Below are 19,449 nucleotides of genomic sequence, written 5' to 3'. Positions count from 1 at the left end.
TCCACAGGAAGAGTCAAAGCTAATTCCAAAAATGTAGACTACATGCACAATCGTACACTGGATTCATCTGTCAATTCAATCACTTTCATGGCTAACAGCGGCTGAATCCTCACAAGTTTCCATATATGTTCCACTAGTGTGACACTTACAACATGCATGAAGACTCTCAGGTGACTGACTATTTGTGGACTTCATATGCACCATCAATAATGCATTCTTCTGACATCTAATAGCAGAATGTTTCTTTAATTCAATTTGCTGCCAGTTTTGTTTGAAAAAATGTTTTCTAATCCATAGATATTTAAATAAAACACAAAAACAAACAAACGAAAACGAGTGGTTATCTCTGTTAGTACATGATTTTCTGATACAGTGCAAACTGGGTGTTGGTGAACTGTATTAACAGATCTACTAGAATATTACGCTTGTGACTCATGGACCCTAGAAATGAAATGCATCTGCTTTATGCCCTAGAGGAATGTTGTCCAGTTCACATTCAGTTATGCAAACCTTCTTTCACTGTAAACCTGGTAGCAAAACTGCTACAGAGTACACTGCAGTTGAGTGAATGTAGTTCACCAAAAGCTCTGCTCCATTCTAATTGCTGTATTTTCCATTAAGGGATATTACAAGGAATTAAATCATTTTACTATGAATTACAGTAACTTCATAGTTGATTATATTAATTAAGGGATACGTGGAAGGATCCCCTTATAGGGAGGTTGTGGGAACCTTGCCTCCCAGCAGAAAATGTTCTTGTTGTTTTGATGAAAGCAGTTTTACTCTTAGCATGGAATTGTACAGCTGCTGATTGTGTTAGTATGGATGCATCAAAGTCATAGTCAGAGAGCGATGTTTGCCATTGGGCTATATAATTGGTGCTGTATGTATGCATTTAGCTGTTCTGCGGTTGATGGAGTACATATCTTTCCTTTTTCTTGTTATCTATATAGTAGTATGGAATGATACATCTAAGCTTTCCTGCAGATTTCAGTTTGCAGAGGCTCTAGAAAATGACATGGCATAAACACATGCATGATTTAAAATAAGAATCCCTAGCACCTCTCTACTAAATAATGCACCACACAGCTCCAAATACAATGGGACTACTTTCTCATTGAGATTAATAAATGTGTCCAATGATGAAATTCGTCTTTAAAAATAAGATAGACAAGCAGATGATTGGCACACATATTTTTAAGCAGGTAAAATCTTATAAGCATATATACCATTCTTATGAGGTCATCTCAGAACATTGTTTTCCTTAAGTGATATTTTAAGAGTAATACAGATTATAGTTTAGAAATGAGGGAATCAAACCTATCTATGGGGTGAAACTTATCAGTAATACATCATCGTTCCATTTTTGAGATGCCAGCATGAGTTCCCATGTGTGCAAATATGAGATCATGTCCTATTGGTCCCAATGAATAATGTTAACAGTAGCTACAAACAGTGTAGGGCTTTGGAACTAAATTTTTTTAATGCCAGAGAAGAGTATTCAGTGGTAGAGAGAGGTAAACGAGACAACATGAAAAAGACTCATCAGCTTCAGTTAGAGAATAAACCATGCAAATTGTAATATTTAGTGATCCAGCATGAGGGGGGCATACTTATTTGAAAGTAGTTAATGATAATCTACTAAAAGATATCACGTGATAAGACAGGTTAAAAATGAATACCATTACACAAGAAAGTTAGTGGCAGTTATTGATTCTCATTATATGACGTTATAAAATTTAAAGCCGCATGTTACAGTTGGGCTATTGTTAAAATGTTGCATGTCTGTAGGTGGTTGCTGGCAAAATATGTGTAGATAAATTAATAACTGTACTGTTTTTTTCTTTTTCACAGCCATCTCATCTGGTAAGTACCTTTACATTCTTCACCCAACTTTATACATAGCAGTGTATGATGATTTCTATGACCTGCTCAAACTAAGTCTTGTCTTTTTCCAACTTAACTGTCATGTCTTCATTATTTAGTTAATTAACTCATTGAGTTGTCCAAGTGACCATTTTTAGCTGTGATCCAGACAAGTGGCAAAATGAAGCAAACATTATTATTTAAGGAATATGCAGAATATATGTTGATTCCATGCAACATTTTTACTTACTTCTTTTTATCCAGGTAGAACAATAAAGAACTAATTCCATAAAATATTTTTACTTATTTGTATTTATTCAGGTAAACCGACAAAACATGAGTGCCTGTTTTAGGGTTTACCCATGGTAATTGCATGGTTAATTGACTTGCCCAAAGTCACAGAAAGCAAATAGTTGTAAAGAATTAAAATCTAGAACTACACAGTGAAACTCACAACCTTAATCCTCTGCAGTGAACTGTCATCCTATTAATTATGGCAATACTGAATGACACATTCGGTAAATGTAGTCTGCAAGGTAAATTAGCATGGCAATAGAGTTATTTATGTCATACTAAATTTAGAGATGAAATACTGGCATTTAAGATAGACATACATGAAGTCAGATCAATAGTCAGCTGTAATTAAAAATAACTACAAGATAAAGCAAATGTTAGGACACTTGCGAAAGCATCTACAAAGACCCAGTTCAGTACCATAATTACTGAATCTACACTGAAGGAGTTTACTGCCCTATGAAGCATCACTATGTAATGGATAATTTTACTTCCCACTGAAGTTCATTGATGTCCAATCAGGAGGATGTCTCACATCAGTGAATCTGGCAACTACACTGAAGCACATCATGAGGGAGTTGCAAAACATTTGAAAATTCTACTGACACTTTTTTCTTAGCACTCAACAATATAACTAAGGAAGTAATTTAACTGCATATCCATTACCACTTTTAATAAAACACTTCCTCTCCTGTATGTTAAAAAAACACCCTTTACTCTCATGATACCTTGCTTACAGTACCATCAAGTAACCTTTACATATACATTAAAAATGAGTTGGCACTAGGATGTGAGAATGTGGAGAGCATCTTAAACCAATGCCAGCTGACCTGCACAAGTGCACCAAGATAGAATGGCTGCAGAGTCTGCATTACACATCGATTATTTTTTAAATAATGCCACTGTATAACAGTAATAAACCATGGCAAGGTTGTGAGTAATTTGTACTTTTATCCACAGTGAGGAGGGCTTTCTTTGGCACTCAGCTAATGTTTCATGTCAAATGCATTCCTACACTATAGTTAAAAGTTGGCATTACCCCATCCCTTCTATGGTGCATTGCCATAATACCACACCAGAGACTATTTCTTCAGTGGAATGGTACACTGTAAACGTTTCTGGTTTTCCTAAGATTCCCATTTGTAAATATGCCTCAGCTAAACATGTGGAGCTTGAAGACCCTGTGTTAATTTGTTATTATGCTTCTGTTACATACATCTTTTGTCTCTGTGACCTTACAACCTCAGTGTGATATCAGTGAGGTGGTCTCATGAAGCATGTTCTTCCTTGGCAGTCTCTTCTGACCTTACAACCACCGTGTGATACAAGTGAGGTGCGTCTCAGGAAACACGTTCTTCCTTGGAAGTCACTTAGGTTATTTGTGAAAGTACTGCAGTGCTTCCCGCAGGATGTAAGAGTACAATATGAGCATTCAGTTTAGGGGGACCTGCAAGACTCACTGATTAGTCAATAAGAGTCCAAATATGAGTTAGACAATAAAGCTCTGTGGGCTTCTGGGTCCACAGATCTGCCACTTTTAACTCATTCCCTCCAATGGAGCTCTGAAAGCTTGCACTGTCACTTCCAATGGACAGAGCTTAAGCTTTTTGATAGACTTAGATTATGTCCTCATATTGTAAATAGATGTTCATAGCTATGAACTATAGGACTACTAAAAAAGTGCAAATGTCAAACTATTCAGCACAAGCTATTTTTATGGTGGTAGCATTTTTTAGGTTTGCAGTTTTAAACTGGATTTTATAAGTCAAATTAAACCCAATAATTATTGATATCAATATTTCAGCAAACACTCAAGTTGCACACATACTGTCAGCAGCATTTTGTTCATCCAACTGAGAGCTTTTGTATGAGGCTAAGCATTTCTGTCTGTGCTATTTGGTTGTCGAGATATTTAGAAAAACATGACATTTATAACAATATAAATAAATATTATATAAACAACAATTAATATATCTTTACTTGTACTAAAAAGAGATCAAATATTAATACAGCTGTGTCTGCAATTGTGAAAGCTTTAAGATGAAATATTTTAATACTTTGTACATGGCATGGGTTTCAAATTATTAATGCAAATATGAACAAGCAATATTTGATACCTAGAGGTGTCAGTAGGATGTAACTGCAGAAACACATGGCCGTAATGACTTAAGCCACATGTAATATTGTTGGTATGCTTTTGACAGAAATCCAACTGAAGTGTTCATTAGCTCATAGTCTGGAATTAAAACATAGATCCAAATATTTAAAGGGATCAATTGCTCCTAACATGAAGTCACTGCATGTACAAATGGCTCAGGCTACTTAGTTCAAAACTTCTTAAATTTGGCAGGCATTTGACATGCTATAATAATTGACAAGGTAAATTGAAAGATAGATTTCATTTAAGGTTCACTTATGAAATTAGAATGAATCAAACGGATTATCTAAATTTGATACTAATAGGTGAAGGGTGAGGGGGAACACACACTCGGTGATTCATAAAACCCATTTCTTTGAGATGATTTTTATGTGGGAGAAGTGATTATTATACTAGCAGATATATATATATATATATATATATATATATATATATATGGGTTCCCTTCAGAATGTCAAACTACTGAAACCTTGAATTCATAAGGTCAAAACCGTAAGATCGAAGTTTCAGTATTTTGAAATTCAGAACAGAGATCTGCATACAGTGCAGTGCGCAATGGGAGATTTCACTTTTCCTCACTGTAGTGCAATCTCGGAGTTGGTATATTTAAATAATTCTTTTAAGGCCTACAGAGATAGTGGTGTATTTCTGTCAATAGGCTTTGATAGAAGTACATTTATTAAAAATTAATGTAAAGAAATAATACCTTATGTTACTTGTTATACAATGGTGACAACAGACATACTGCTGACAGGCTTTTCCAAACTGATGACATGTGAATGAATATTGAATCTGCTATACTGGGTAATCTAGTTATACTGAAAAGTAGAAAAGCTTGACATATATTAATAGAATAGGATGATTTAAGTGTATACTTCTAGGTAAACCTAAATTCTCCTTACTGTAGTAGGTAAAAGTGGAAGTGATTATTTGGTTCATAGCGAGTTAACGAGACCTAATGTTGGGTGTGGTTTCTTCTTGCAGTTGCCGCAGAGGGGCAATGACATGAATATTAAACATGCTTTACAATACAAGAAAACAGTGATGATGTTAAAATGTCATAGATTGACACAAACAGGCCTGAACTTAGATCTAAGGCAGAGGGATTTACTTTAAATATTTAGGTGTTTTCCATTTTTAAATAAGCAAATTGAGACCACAGATATATGGATATTTGGATGTATTTCAAAACACCAAAATACTCAACTCTCAAAGGGCTAGACATCAATCCCAAAAGATCAACAGCTGAAACACTGAAAAAAACATGACACTTACATTTTTTGCATTGGAGCAAGCACCCCTGCCCCTACATACCCCCTGCTAATTATATATATATATATATATATATATATATATATATATATATATATATATATATATATATATATATATACTAACTCCGAGATCAGTCTACTGTGGGAAAAGGGCAAATTCCTGGAACCACTCTCTTCACAATCTTACACTGACTTAATTTGGCAGAAGTGATCAAATACGTTTCAATCACTTCTGCTGGCATACAAAAGTCAACATTATGAGCTTTCAGTTATATGAAATATTTCTGAACATTTAGTTAATAATTGTGGGATGTTTTGGCTTTTACAATGTTGTGATTGTTTTCTGGCTTTATTATATTCACTTTGCATTTCTGTGCTTATTTTATTTTATTATATAGAGCAATGTTTTATTGGTTTTATTGTTTTATTGAATTCAAATTGAGTTAAATTAGGTAGAATTAGATTTCTTAATTGGTTGCCAGGGCTTTATATAAAACCGGCTGTTCCTCTGACTTTTTTGTAATCCTTTGAAAATGCTTTTTTCACAATGATATTAGGTATGGAATAAACGTTGGTGGTGCTCTGACCTGGACATGTTTTATTTGATATAATATGCCTATACCTTGCAGTAGAATAACCAGAAGACTGTATCCCAAGGTGTTGGCAAATTTTGTCAATGTCACCATATGAAATGCTAACTTTCTAGCAATGGGTAAAATTCAGGCATATAAGATTATAGGTAATCATTTACATTCTTTGTGACATTTAAATGAAAAGGACAGATCCTAGTAGGTCAGTGCTAAGCCTTAATGAATCTCTGCAGTGATAGCTGATTGAGCGAGAATGCATTCCAGTCCTCATGCCAGAAGCTATCTGCCTAATAAGTAGTTTTTGAATGAACTAGCTGTAAGATAATTCAGCATCTTGGCGATTCACAATAACCAACTTATGGTCCACTAAACTGGACAACTTGTCTGAAGTCCACACTATGAATCATCCTGCTTCTTGATCTCTGAGAATAACTTCTGAAGAATAGCTGTCCATACTGATAAGATATAATTAAGGAAGGGCAATTAATGTCTGAAGAATTAACATCACCAGCAATTATTAAAAACTTTTTGATAAAGCGCATTGATAACTCCTTTATGAATGTTATTCTTAAATAGTCAGACACGAAGAGTTGTAAAAAGAAATTAAATTCCATACCTCCTTACCAGTAACATTGCACATTGTCACAATCTTAACACTGCCTGGTAGTACAGAGGACTAAATTTCTGAGCAGCTATTGAACTGCTTTCTGTGTCATGAGTGCTGGGTTTGAATCCTTCTACATTCATATGCATACTCTGTTACTCTAAGCAAGTCACTTAACCAGCCTGTGCTTACAGGTCACAACTGAAATGGGACAAGTCAACAGGTAAAATAAAAATCATGCTGCTGTAGTTATTAAAAGTTTGTGAAGACTGAATACTGTCTCTTATATAAATCATAACACCACCCCCCATTTTATTTGTTATCCAACAAATCTCAAATTGTTAACTTGGTGGCTTCTTATTACTAAACCTTGTCTCTGGTACAAATCCTGTATCACATCCTTCATTGATTATTCTTGTCTAAGACTCATAAACCGTATAATTAAGGCTTTGAATATTAATTGAAATAGACTTCAACATCCTATTTGAAGTGCGCTTACAAAGTTTGCCTTTGCTTATCATACTCTACTCCATTTATGCTGCAGTTTGTATATTTGATAACTCCTTGTCACATTCACATTTTATACACTTCAAAGCGTCTGTCACACACATTAGAGTTTATATATGTCTCAAGCATGTCACACACATTTATGCATTTCTGTATATTTCACATTATAGTTTATAGGTTCATAGGTGTGTACTAGGCTAATGGCCCTGGAGCCTTTACAAGCCTAACCCATAGGATTACCCTGGCATTGTGCCACCTGACCTTAGTTCCCAGTGCCTCAATCAAGTAGAGCCACTGGAGTGATCCCCGGGGGGAATTTTCTATTTCCCATCCACTCATCAAGATTTCTCTTGAAGAGAGCCAGTGAGGTGCTCCGCTTGACATGTATGGGAAGTCTATTCCATAGCATGAGCAGTCTCTGGGTTATGAACCTGTCCCTCCAGCTTGTTCTGTTGATTGTGGTAATGAGGTTGAGGTCTCTGGAGTGTGTAGTGCAGAGGGATTGGGATTTCTTTAGATGTAGCATTTCTAACAGAGCTGGGTCAGACATGGCTTTGTAAGTCAAGCAGAGATTGCCTCTAAGTAGGTGATATGAGACAGAGAATAGCTGGAGATTTTTGAGTCTGTCCATATAGGACAAGTGTTTAAGGCCTAGGATCCTCTTTGTGAGGTACTTTTGCGGCCTCTCCAGTTGTTGCAGGTGTCTAGTGAGGTACATGCTAAATGGGACATTGTATTCAATGATTGGCCTAATGAGGGAAGATAGATGGAGACAATGACCTCTTTCTTTCTGGATGCAAAACTCTTAGTAATGAGATGTGCCACATAGAAGGACTTTCTGACCACAGTGCAATGTGGTGGTCAAAAGAGAGGTTGCTGTCAACCTGTGTTCCCAGTTCTCTTATGACACCTTCTGTGTTCAGTGGACTACCATCAATGTGGTAATTTGTGGGAACTGCGTTTTTCCCAAAGGGGATGATGACACATTTTTGGCATTGAGCTTAAGGCCATGGTTCTGACACCAGTCATTGGTCTCTGTAAGGCCTTTCTGTAGGATGTCAACATAACCTGGCGAGTTAATTATGGCTCCCAACTTGCAATCATCTCCAAACTTTGTCAGCCAGAGTCCCTTCGTGTTGGCCTGGACTTCAGAGAAGTAGATACCAAACAGGAAGCACCTAGGACCAAACCCTGTGGGACTCCACTTGTGACTGGTCAACAGTCTGAATTGGAATCTGCTACTTTCACATTGTGGGTTCTATCTATGAGCCAGTTTGCAACCCACCTAGTGACATAGGGGTTAATTCCTAGCTTAGTGAGTTTTTCCTAAGATTACTGAGTGTGAATGGTATCAAAGGCCTTGGCCAGATCAAGGTAGGCTGTATGTACCACCTTGCCTTCATCCACAACTCTGGTGACTGATTCAAAGAAGTCGACCAGGTTGAGCAGGCATGATCTACCCTTCACAAAACCAAACTGTGTGGGATCCAGAGTTTGGAGGTTCCTTATATCTTTGTTTATTAAGTCCATGATGATGCATTCCATAGCTTTGTATATCAGACTTGTCAGGCTAATGGAGTGATAGTTCCCAGGGTCTGTAGTCACTCCTGCTTTGTGGAGAGGGATGACTGTAGCAGTGCGCCATTCAGTAAGGACAAAGTCTGAGGTGAAGCTGTGATTGAACAGGGCACACAGTTGAGTTGCCAGTTCACTCTGTAGTTCATGTAGAACACAGCCAGGAATATTGACAGGTCCCATATAAGCTGTATTCTTGGCCTTGGACAGTGCTGTTTTAACCTGTGCAGCAGTAGTACTGAGTGCTAGCAATCTACTGATATTGTGATTGGTCCTTTGGTGGGGGGGAGAGGGGTAAAGTTGACACTGAATCTGCTGGCCAGTATATTGGCAATATCTGTTGGCTCAGTATAGGAGGTGCCATTGTGCAACAGCTTCGAGCAAATCTGGGTATTGCCATGGAGACTCTTTACATAACAAAAGAAGGCCTTGTGGTTGTCTTTACTATCTGCTGCAATTTTGTTTTCACAGCTAGCTTTAGAGGATTTGATGAGGAATCTCGACTTTTTGTTGAGGCTGATAAGGGAGTTTTTCCAGTCTTCGGACTTCACCTTATTTCTCATCAGTTTCCTCCTTCTGTTGTAGAGTTTGTTTATGGCAGGGGACCACCAGATTGGCTTCCTTTTTTTGGAGGAGAGTGTCATGGTCTATTGGGTATGGCAAGATCCATGCATTTGTGTACATGTTCCTACAGGGCATTAGTGTATGACTCAGTGGTCATGCAGCTGTTCTCCAATTGCATGGGTGCCGTGAAGTTAGCTACCTCTGTTTTTAGGAGCCCAAAGTTAGCTTTGAAGAAGTTTTTCATGGTGGTTACCTTTGTGTGGGGGGGGGGGTGGATTTCCAAGGTGATTAGTTTGTGGTCAGATATAACCAAGCAGGAGTTGACGATTGGTACAGAGCAACAGTCACTCATGTTAGTAATGACCAGGTCAAGGATGTTGCAACCTCTAGGGGGGGTAAGAATGAGCTGGTCCAAGGCACTGGAATTAATGAATTCCTGGCAACGTTGGGCAAGTGTATTGGTACATGGGTAGTTTCTCAGTTAATGGAGGGGTAGTTGAAGTCGCCTAGTAGGAGAGTGTTAGGTTGGACCCTAATATTCTCCAGGGTGCTTAGGAACATGGAGTGTGAGTCTTGGGTCATTGTTGGGTCCTACGGTAGGCCATGACCTGAATTGCTGTCTCACCCAATGTTAACTGCACCTAAGTATGTCTGATGCATCATGTTGGACTACCAGTCTGGGCCCAAAAGGTGTGGAATGAGTTATAGCCTGGTAGTGAAGGGGTGCTTTCTGCTGTCTTGAATCCGACCTCTGTTACGGCACAAATGTCGATGTTCTCTATTTTAAGGAGTGCTTTGAGTGAGTGCATTTTGAGATTTAGACTTTTAGCGTTGAGCAGCATGACCCTCAGGTTGCATTTGTTTGTAGCTGTTACATTGGTAATTTGGTCTTTGGAGCACCGCCTAAAAAGTTACTATAGGGGTGGCAAGAGCCTTGGCCAGTATCTGGAAGCCCAGGGGTGACAGATGCAGGCCATCTCTGGCAAAGCATTGAGGTCTGTCAATCATGTCATCCCAGGCAGACAGATACTGGATCCCTTCAGAATGACCCCAGAAACTTAGCCAGTTGTTAAAATCAATAATTTTCTGCTTGTACTGTGGTATCATTCTGGGTGATGGTAGGATGCTGCTCAGGGCTAAGGTCATACCCTCCTGGGATACATAATCCAATAGCTCCTCCATGTCTCTTTTCATGTAGTCCAGGGAGGTATATCTCAGGTCATTCACACCCACATGTACAATGACAGAGTCATATTTGTATCTGTTGTTGAGGGACCTGAGTGAGTGTGTCACGTGGTGGATCCTGGCACCTGACAGGCAGCTGACTGTTACTTTCTCCTTATTCAACCTAGTGAGTGGGACATCAGTGTGCCTCACTATTGAGTCATTTATGACTAGTGTGCTAGGCATGCTGTTTTTCCTTAGGGGCTTTGGTTGAATGGCACACTGTTTAGGAGAGTTATATGTCTCGTGATTAGTGTTGTGTTGTGGTGGTTGAGTGCGTTTCTGCCTTGGAGATCTCTGCTGTTTTGGTGGATTTTTATTGAGAGCCTCCATGAAGGTGGGGGTGTGGTTTGTGTTTTTATGTGAAGGCAGTGCTGATGTGTGTTCTGGAGGGCTATGTGTTCTATGTGGTATGGTGCAAGTGTTGACCTTCTGCTCTTGCACAGCTATTCCTGTCTTGGCTGTAGAGTGTGTGGCTTCCAATTTGGATATATAAGTGCATCTCTCACAAGTCTGAGTGTTGGGAGGTAAAAGGAGAGGGTTGTCAGTGTACATGAGGCAGTTGCTACATTGCTAAAGGATGCCCAAGTTCACCAGGATAGTAGGAGAAAGCACAGGGAACTGACATTTAGACATGCCTGGAGGGGGTGGTAATTAATAATACGTACTGGAGCTCTTTCCTTGTAGAACATTTAGTGCTGGTAGCACTTTTGTGTGCTACAATAATTGCTATAAGAAGTCTGGTAAAGTGCTAAACTAATAAGCTAGTAAAAGTACAGAGAGGAGAGAACTAGCAGATCAAAGGGGAAAATTGAAGACCAGACTTTGGCACCACTCAGAAGCTTACAAACAGTCCTGGATACAGCAAATCTGTATATGGACTAGACTAGTTACAGGAAAGGCAGGAAACAAGCTCAAACTCAGGCTTTTAAACCAGAAAGTTGAAAGAGATGGAAAAACTGTCCGAACAGCCAATAAAGTACAATTTCTGGGCCAGAAACCACTCCTCTTATGGTGGATAAGCTACCTAGTGCTTACCACTCCCACTGATAAGCTAGGAGGATTCCCTCTAACGCAGAAAGGCTTGGGGGCTCAGAAGCTTAAATACAGTCCTGGACACTCAAACATCTACATTTATGGTAAGTGTACACAACTGTACTTTCTTCATCCAGCATCTGAAGTGCTTGTCCTTTGCTTTTTACAAGCATATACTTTTATATGGTCATACTTTGTCTTTTAGGTTGTTTTACACTATCTGTGGTGGTGGTGCTGCGGTAGCGTTGTCACCTCACAGTAAGACGCTGTCCGGATCGATTCTCAGCTAGAACGTTTTCTGCGTGGAGACATGCGTGAATGGGCGTACCTTTGTTGAAGGTTGTGCATCAGGGCTGGTAACTCGGCACGTAAAAATCAACTACCAATCATTAGCGGACCAGAGTTCTGCTGTGGCGACCCCTAACTGGGAAAAGCCGAAAGACAACATACAGCAAATCTGTATTTGGACTAGACTACTTACAGGAAAGGCAGAAAAAGGGCAAACACAGACTTTTAAACCAGAAAGTTGAAAGAGATGGAAAAACTGCCCAAATGGCCAATAAACTGCAATTTCTGGGACAGAAACCACTCCTCTTGTGGTAGATCGGTTCCCTAGTGCTTACCAGTCCCACTGATAAGCTAGGAGGATTCCCTCCAACACAGAAAGGCTTGGGGGCTCAACAGCTTACAAACAGTCCTGGATACAGCAAATCTGTATCTGGACTAGACAAGTTACAGAAAACAAGCTTAGAATTTTTTTTATGCTTTTCTATACTTCATAGACACTGTCACACATACATTTATACTATAGGTTGTATATTTTATCATCTGTCACACACACTTTTATACTACAATTTTTTTTATTTAATAGCTTCCTCTGTTACGCACATTGATATTATAGTCCACAGACCCATTCACACATCACTATGCTTTAGTCTGAGTACTTCTCATGCTGTGTCACATATGGACGAGTTTATGCACTTCATATCCTGTGTCACACACATTTAAACAATAGTTTATGTATCTTATGGCTTCTCTGTCACAGATTAAATCTGTAGTGTATATAGTTCACTGGGTCTGTCATATATTTTTCTCCTAAGGCCTTTGTACATCATAGCTTCTCTCATGCATATTTATACTATAATTTACGTACTTACTGTCTCTATGACACACTTATTATACAATATTTTAAATACTTTGCAGCCTAATTTGCATACACTTGCTGTATTCTTTATATACTTCAAAGCATCTGCCACACACATTTACACTATGTCAAGAAACTTGTTACGTTCTGCCCACCACACATTCCTACCATAGATTATATATTTTTCAGGTTTTCTGTGATGCATATGTATAGTCTAGTCTGTGTGTGCCACATCCTCTGTTGCACACATTTATTCTACACCATGTATACTTTATAGCCTAGGTTACACCTGGTTTATATAGTTCATCACAGCTTGTGCCACATAAAATTCTGATATACTTTATATACATCACAGTTTGTGTCATACACATGGATTGTATAGCTGTATTTATTTATTTATTTGTTTTCATTTGCTGGGTAGGTTAGATCAACACAGTTGAAAAAGAACCCATTTTCAGTAATGGCCTCCAGTATACATCGAGAAATACAAATGCAACTGATGTTATAGGCATTCATAGCTTCTGCCAGACATATTTACACTGTAATTTATATACCTCACAGACTCTGTCATACATATTTATATTACAGTTTTCTCTCTTTATCTTCTCAGCTAACACTTAAATAGCACAATATATTGCACTATATGTAGAATGGCTTAAACTCTCCTGACTTTATTTCAAATCTAATACTGAAATGAACAGATCTGACAACATTTTATGGTGTGCTACTAAACTAGTAGAAGTGATCAAGCAACTGTCTCTATTAAACATTACTAGTTTCTCCAGCTGACACTGTTTAAAAAAATATCTCTTCTATTCAGTCTTCTGTTTTTTAACTACCTGAAGACAAGTCTAACCGCTTTGATGCACTGTGCTTCTTTTACTTACCTTGTCATTTAGCCCTGTCTTACTAGCTTGTTACAGGACTGCTTCCTTATTTGCCTGTCAAACTTCCCTGCCCTTTGTGTGTGCTGTTGTGCTGTCTCAGCTTATACAGCTCAAAAGCACTTCTGACACTCTGACACTCAACCTGATTTACCTTGGTGCTAACTACTGTCCATAAGGTAGCCAAGTTCTAAACTTGACGATGACTGTAAACTTGTCATCATAACTGCACCAGAAAACACCAGGATCCTCTAACATTACCGATTCCAAACCAGTGGACTAAAACTGAATACCAAGAAATATATAATCCTATCCTTCAGCAAGCAAGAAGTCCCTTGTAATTATATCAGTAATAATATACCCCTGAAAACTGATCCTGCAGTTAGGGACCTGGGAACCTATGTATACAATAAACTGTCTTTTGATCACCAAGTATCCACTATTGTAAGAAAATGCTTTCTCATTCCACAGATTAGTTTTAAGGGTATGACTTCTAGGTTCAGGGATGTGATATTTCCATGATATTACAGACCCATCTGGCCAGTCATTGAGTATAATGACCCCTTCAGTATGTACCTAACCTGATATTTGTCACAACCTGAATGTCCACAGTGATTTACCTGCTAAGCAAATGAAGGGTCTAAATCATAAAACCTATGCAGACTATGTCACAGTCTTGTCCCTCTTCTTTATGTCATACAAACTACTGAGGGGTGATCTTTGCCTTGCATACAGATCCTCAACAAACCCTATCCTGTCAGACCTAGAGCGCATTCAAAAGTCCATTGGTAGTATAAACACCCATTCAGTAGATCTCAATTTCTTTTGCAGTATAAACAGAACATGTTGGAGGGACAGATATGTATCACAGAGAATGCCATTACTTTGGAATTGTCTTCCTCTCCACATAGAACACAGCATTTTTCTTACACTATTGAAATATAATCTAGACAAATGGATGGGTAACTGTAAATTCGCCCACAATTTAGCACACTTGTCCCTCATGGATAGGGGTGAAATATAAATGTTCTGCTCAGTAATTAAAATATAAGGGCTAAAAACATTATGGAAATGTATGGCTAGGGTTTTAAAGATCCGTACAGTAAACACCTATGAACTTATAAACTTATGAGTTAAGCATGGGATCCGTTTGTGTCTCAGCAATAAATCTTTAAAAATTTTCTGAAATTAAAAACAAGGGAGAAAATACCCCTTTATATGTTAGCAGCTATTCCATCAATTCATTCCTTTACTTTCATCTACCATTGTAGTACATTTATTGTATTGTTACTGTTAATAACACTGCTCATACATTTTAACAATTCCTGCTTTATAAATGTGTTCTGACTGTGTTTTTTTATTTTATCAACAAGAAAGAACAAGTTGGATACTTATGTTACTTTCTCTGTATTCTTCCTACACAAATGCATATGAAAACCTTTAAAAATGTGTTTGTTTCTCAGTAAACATATTTTGTTGTAGACAGCAGGTTGGAAGTTCTAACAACATACTAGTCACAAATCATATGTCCTGGAAGCTGAATATTAAATCATGGACATCTGAAGCTGGTTTGGTTCCTTATTCTACTTTTTTGTTTTAGTATTATTTGTATTAGTAATTACATGGGGAATGTAAAAGCAAATTTAAGGCAAGAATGCAAGAACATATTAGGGATATAAAAAAGAATAAGGCTGAAAGTAATGTTGCTATGCATTTTAAAATAAGGCATAATAATGATTATTCTTTATTGCAGGGTTGGGTTTAAGAACAGATTTTTATACAAGGTGGGGACGTGCAATATTAAGGAGAAAATCTTTTATAAGGAATCTGTCTATATTTTGAAATTTAACGCAATGGTACCTGTAGATTTAAATCTGGAGATTAATTGGAGGCAATTAAGGTGTAATTGAATAATTGATTTATTTACGTATTGACTAGATTATATAATTGTGTACGTTTTTGTGATATGTATTACTCCTGGAAGGCTGATAGCTGAGGCGCTAGAGTGTTCAAGGTGCTGTTTTATTAAATTTGTTTTTGTGCTATGGCCGGTTGTAGATTCTTTGTTGCTGCTTTTCTCAGAGTTATTTTACATTATTTGTATTAGTACTGGGAGATTGCTAAAACTGGATGGGCAATATTTATTGCTGTTTTAAGCAGCTATGGCCTGTAACTAATAAGCTGCCTATATCTGCCTGCTAGAAAATATGTATGAAGAATCTTTAGAATAAACTTTACAGCAGCTTGGTGGTTAACATTTATGCTCCTCCCCCCAGGTATTGTGCTGTGACCAGCTGCAGGTTTAGGTGTAGCTACAGAACGGTCTTTACAAGCTTACTCTTGGATAGACTGTCAGGACTGTCTCCGAGCTCTGCAGAAGAATGAATGTTGCAGCTGTCATGTATTAGCCAGAGAAGCAGAAACTGGGTGGTAGATCAGGTAGCTATGACATGTATCATCAGTACTATGGAAACAGCCCAGTAGGAGGAGGAGGAGTACCAATGCATCAAAATATATCTGAGTATCTAGACTTCACAAGAAATCTCATCAATGGGTATTGATAATGATGGCAAATCTCTTTCATCTCAAGGTTCGATTCCCACTCATGCTGATGCTTCTTTACTATTCTGTGAGCACATGCAATATCAGTGAAACATCACAGTTAGTAACAGATGTAGTCGCAATAAAAGCTGTCCATGACCAAAAATCTTAAAACATTCTTATTAACATTTCTGCATTGCTTTTATCTCAGTTTTATCAGCTAGTTTATTTTAAACAGATGAAATGAATAGCTTAAGTTTCTTTCCCAAGATGCAATCGAGTAACACATGCCATGCACTTCCTTTAGGCTATAAATGATTTCTTCTTATCTTATTATCCATTTTAAAGCTGTCAAGTTTCTGGAACTGGATTTAAAATCCACACCGTAACTTAAAAGTTCCTGTGAAACTGCCTTGCCACTAATTGTCACTGTTTTTTCCACTTTAGCTAACAAAGACTGTACAACATGTAGCCAAAATGCACTTTGTACAATAAGCGGATCTTCACTGACTTGTACTTGCAAGAGTGGCTTTGTCGGGGATGGCTTCATCTGTTATGATGAAACCACGTGCAGTCCAACCTGTTGTACTTATGGTTATAGCTGGAATGGAAGCTGCTGCATACCAGGTAAGAGTAGTACACGTTCGTTCTTTTTTATGTAGAGTGTACTAATGCAATGTTTTCCATTTACCAGTAACGAATGATTGTGTTCTTTACCAGTTTTACCTGGTAGTATATTCAATGCCCTTATTATGTTGCCTTTGCCGCAAACACTCTGTTTGTTGAACTTGCCAGAATCTCCACAGACTTATTTACATACACAGTAATAGCTATAGTTCTAGATACCAATACAGTTGCAACTAATGATCACCTGTGCAAAACAGGTACCTTGGTGCAAGCACCTACAATCACAAATGCTTTACTAAATATGGATAACAAGGTTCTTCTCAAGGAAAAAAAAGACTCCTTTTGATAATTTTCAGCTGAAGTTTTAAAAGAATTACCTTTGTAGTTCATCACTGCTCAAGCATTGCACTCATTAATTTCATATAAGTTACCAATTATTTATGTCTTCTTGGAAAATAGCAGATATTACTTTAGCAGATTTTGCAAAGTGATATGTCTTCAGGCAAAGCGCTGCACAAATTCATCAGTCTTCATTTAATTGGATATATCTTCTCAGCACTCATGGCCTCATTCCCAGTGACTCAGCACCTGTCTCACTCATGTTAAAGGATTGAAGGCTGTGGTTTCTCCTCAGACCACAGATAGTTGATTTTTTACATTTCTGACTGTACAATACAATATAAGGGGGGTGCTACATTCATAAGTGTCCTGTCCTTTAGATAAGACATTAAACCAAAGTCTCATCTGCCTGAGTTCTGGGTAATTCAAGAGGGAACTAAAATATCATACAACCCCTACTGAAAAGATTAGTGATATTTTATTAAAATCATTATAAAACTTACATACAATTGATTAAAACCAAAATGAATAAACTATATATATTTTCCATATTTACATGTAAAGACAAAAAAGTTAAAAGATGCATAAATATTTATTCTTCATCCATTTTTCCATAAATGCAATTTTAATGTTTTAACTACTTCTGACATACAACACTTATTATATAGCATTTCTTCTATCCTTCCTTTCCATATTTGCCATAAAGATGTTGATATTTTATTATTCACTTCAACTTTTTGAATTTACATTTTTAGGTTTTTATATAATATCATCTCCATATTAACTGCCTTCAAGTAACATTTGCACTCAAAGTCTACTAGCTTCTAACCAAAACCCTATTTTTTTATATTCTAAAAATACATCACCTATTGCATTCTTCACTTAACAAATGTTACATTTTCTCTTGTCCTCACATTTATACTTCCTGGACTTTTTAACATGTAATTTATTTGTTGTCAGGCATCACTTTAAATCAAACTCTACTCTACTGCCTTCTTAAATCACCCTAACCTATTATACCCAACTGAAATAACTCACCATGGATCTACAATATAACTTTGTTTCAGTACCACGTTGTACCATATATTTCTATCTTAAGGTTATTGCCAATATGTAAGTACTATCAATTAATCTTAGTTTCAATATTCTTCAAACTATCTTTCTAATTCTATTTTTCTGTCTTTCTGTGTTTCACACAATTCACAAATTATGCTGCGTTTTCTTTCATTAATTTACTGAACAATGACATAATATTACATTTTATTCTAAAAAAAACAAAAAAAATGTCATGATGCTAAGGAAATGATCAAGTTCAACAGTCCTAAGCCACCATTCTCTTATGACTTATACATGACCTTGCTTCTCACTGAATTCAGCTTACAATCCCAAGAAAAAACTGCAGTTGGGATTCAGGAAAATCACTTATGTGGGTGTGTAAGGGCCAAATAACATAGCTGAAGTAGAGCGATGGGGCCCATTATGGATTTAACTATACAGCAGGAGAAATGTTGTATGACTGGGTCTGAATTAAGTAGGCGATTCATTAGGAAAATCATAACAGAGCATACAATGACTTGGACAGTGCTGCTGGATGTCACATGATCTCAAGAGCCAGTAGAATGCATGTAGAATGCTTATTATGATGTGTGTTCTCATGGACAATGATGCACCACCATGAGAATAGCTGGGAGCCCGGATAAGGGTTACACAGCAAAGTTCCTGCAATTGTTATATTACAAATGTGAATTAAATGTATAGATATCAGAGACAGAAAGGGAGAAGAGAAGTCACCAGAACACAGTGAAGGGCAAAAGAAAAGTAAAAATCATATGGGTATGGTTGTGGGAAAGCAAGGGAAAAGGAAGAGTGGTATGGAGGTAGAGAAGCAATGGTTCTTTTTGTGGAAATGGTTCCCATTGTATTATATTTTCAAGAAGTAAAGAGGTAGAAGGCAGCCTGGGGAGGGTGTGGATAGGAAAGAGGGTATAGGACTAGCAGCAGGGACATACAAATCAATACAAAAAGCAGATAAATCAAACAGGTGAGATGCTGACCCAAGTGAGGACAGTTAGTGATGTGGGAATTGGATGACAAATAAGGGAGGGAAATGAAACACATGCAAAAGTAAATGATGGGGTCATGAATGACTGCCTCACTACATAGTGATGTACCTGGTCATCTTCTTGACTAAACTCATTGCTGGCCCCAGCCATGGTTTTCCCT

The 19,449-nt window shown here is 37.5% G+C and overlaps 1 protein-coding gene across 1 annotated transcript in view; it reads left to right on the top strand.

Annotated features, from left to right (window-relative positions):
* Positions 1–19,449, top strand: part of LOC122792286 (uromodulin-like) — a 360,676-nt gene that overhangs the window by 133,494 nt on the left and 207,733 nt on the right. Inside the window, exons 5-6 of the mRNA XM_044060058.1 lie at positions 1,855–1,866; positions 16,708–16,887. Coding sequence (XP_043915993.1) covers positions 1,855–1,866; positions 16,708–16,887 — 192 coding nt within the window. The remainder of the gene's footprint in view (positions 1–1,854; positions 1,867–16,707; positions 16,888–19,449) is intronic.

The sequence above is a fragment of the Protopterus annectens genome, chromosome 1.part2, assembly GCF_019279795.1.
Source record: "Protopterus annectens isolate FY-2018-M chromosome 1.part2, PAN1.0, whole genome shotgun sequence".
In the NCBI taxonomy this organism is placed as follows: Eukaryota; Metazoa; Chordata; order Ceratodontiformes; family Protopteridae; genus Protopterus; species Protopterus annectens.
The sequence above is the reverse complement of the archived record's forward strand: the minus strand, read 5'-3'. Positions and strand labels throughout refer to the sequence as shown.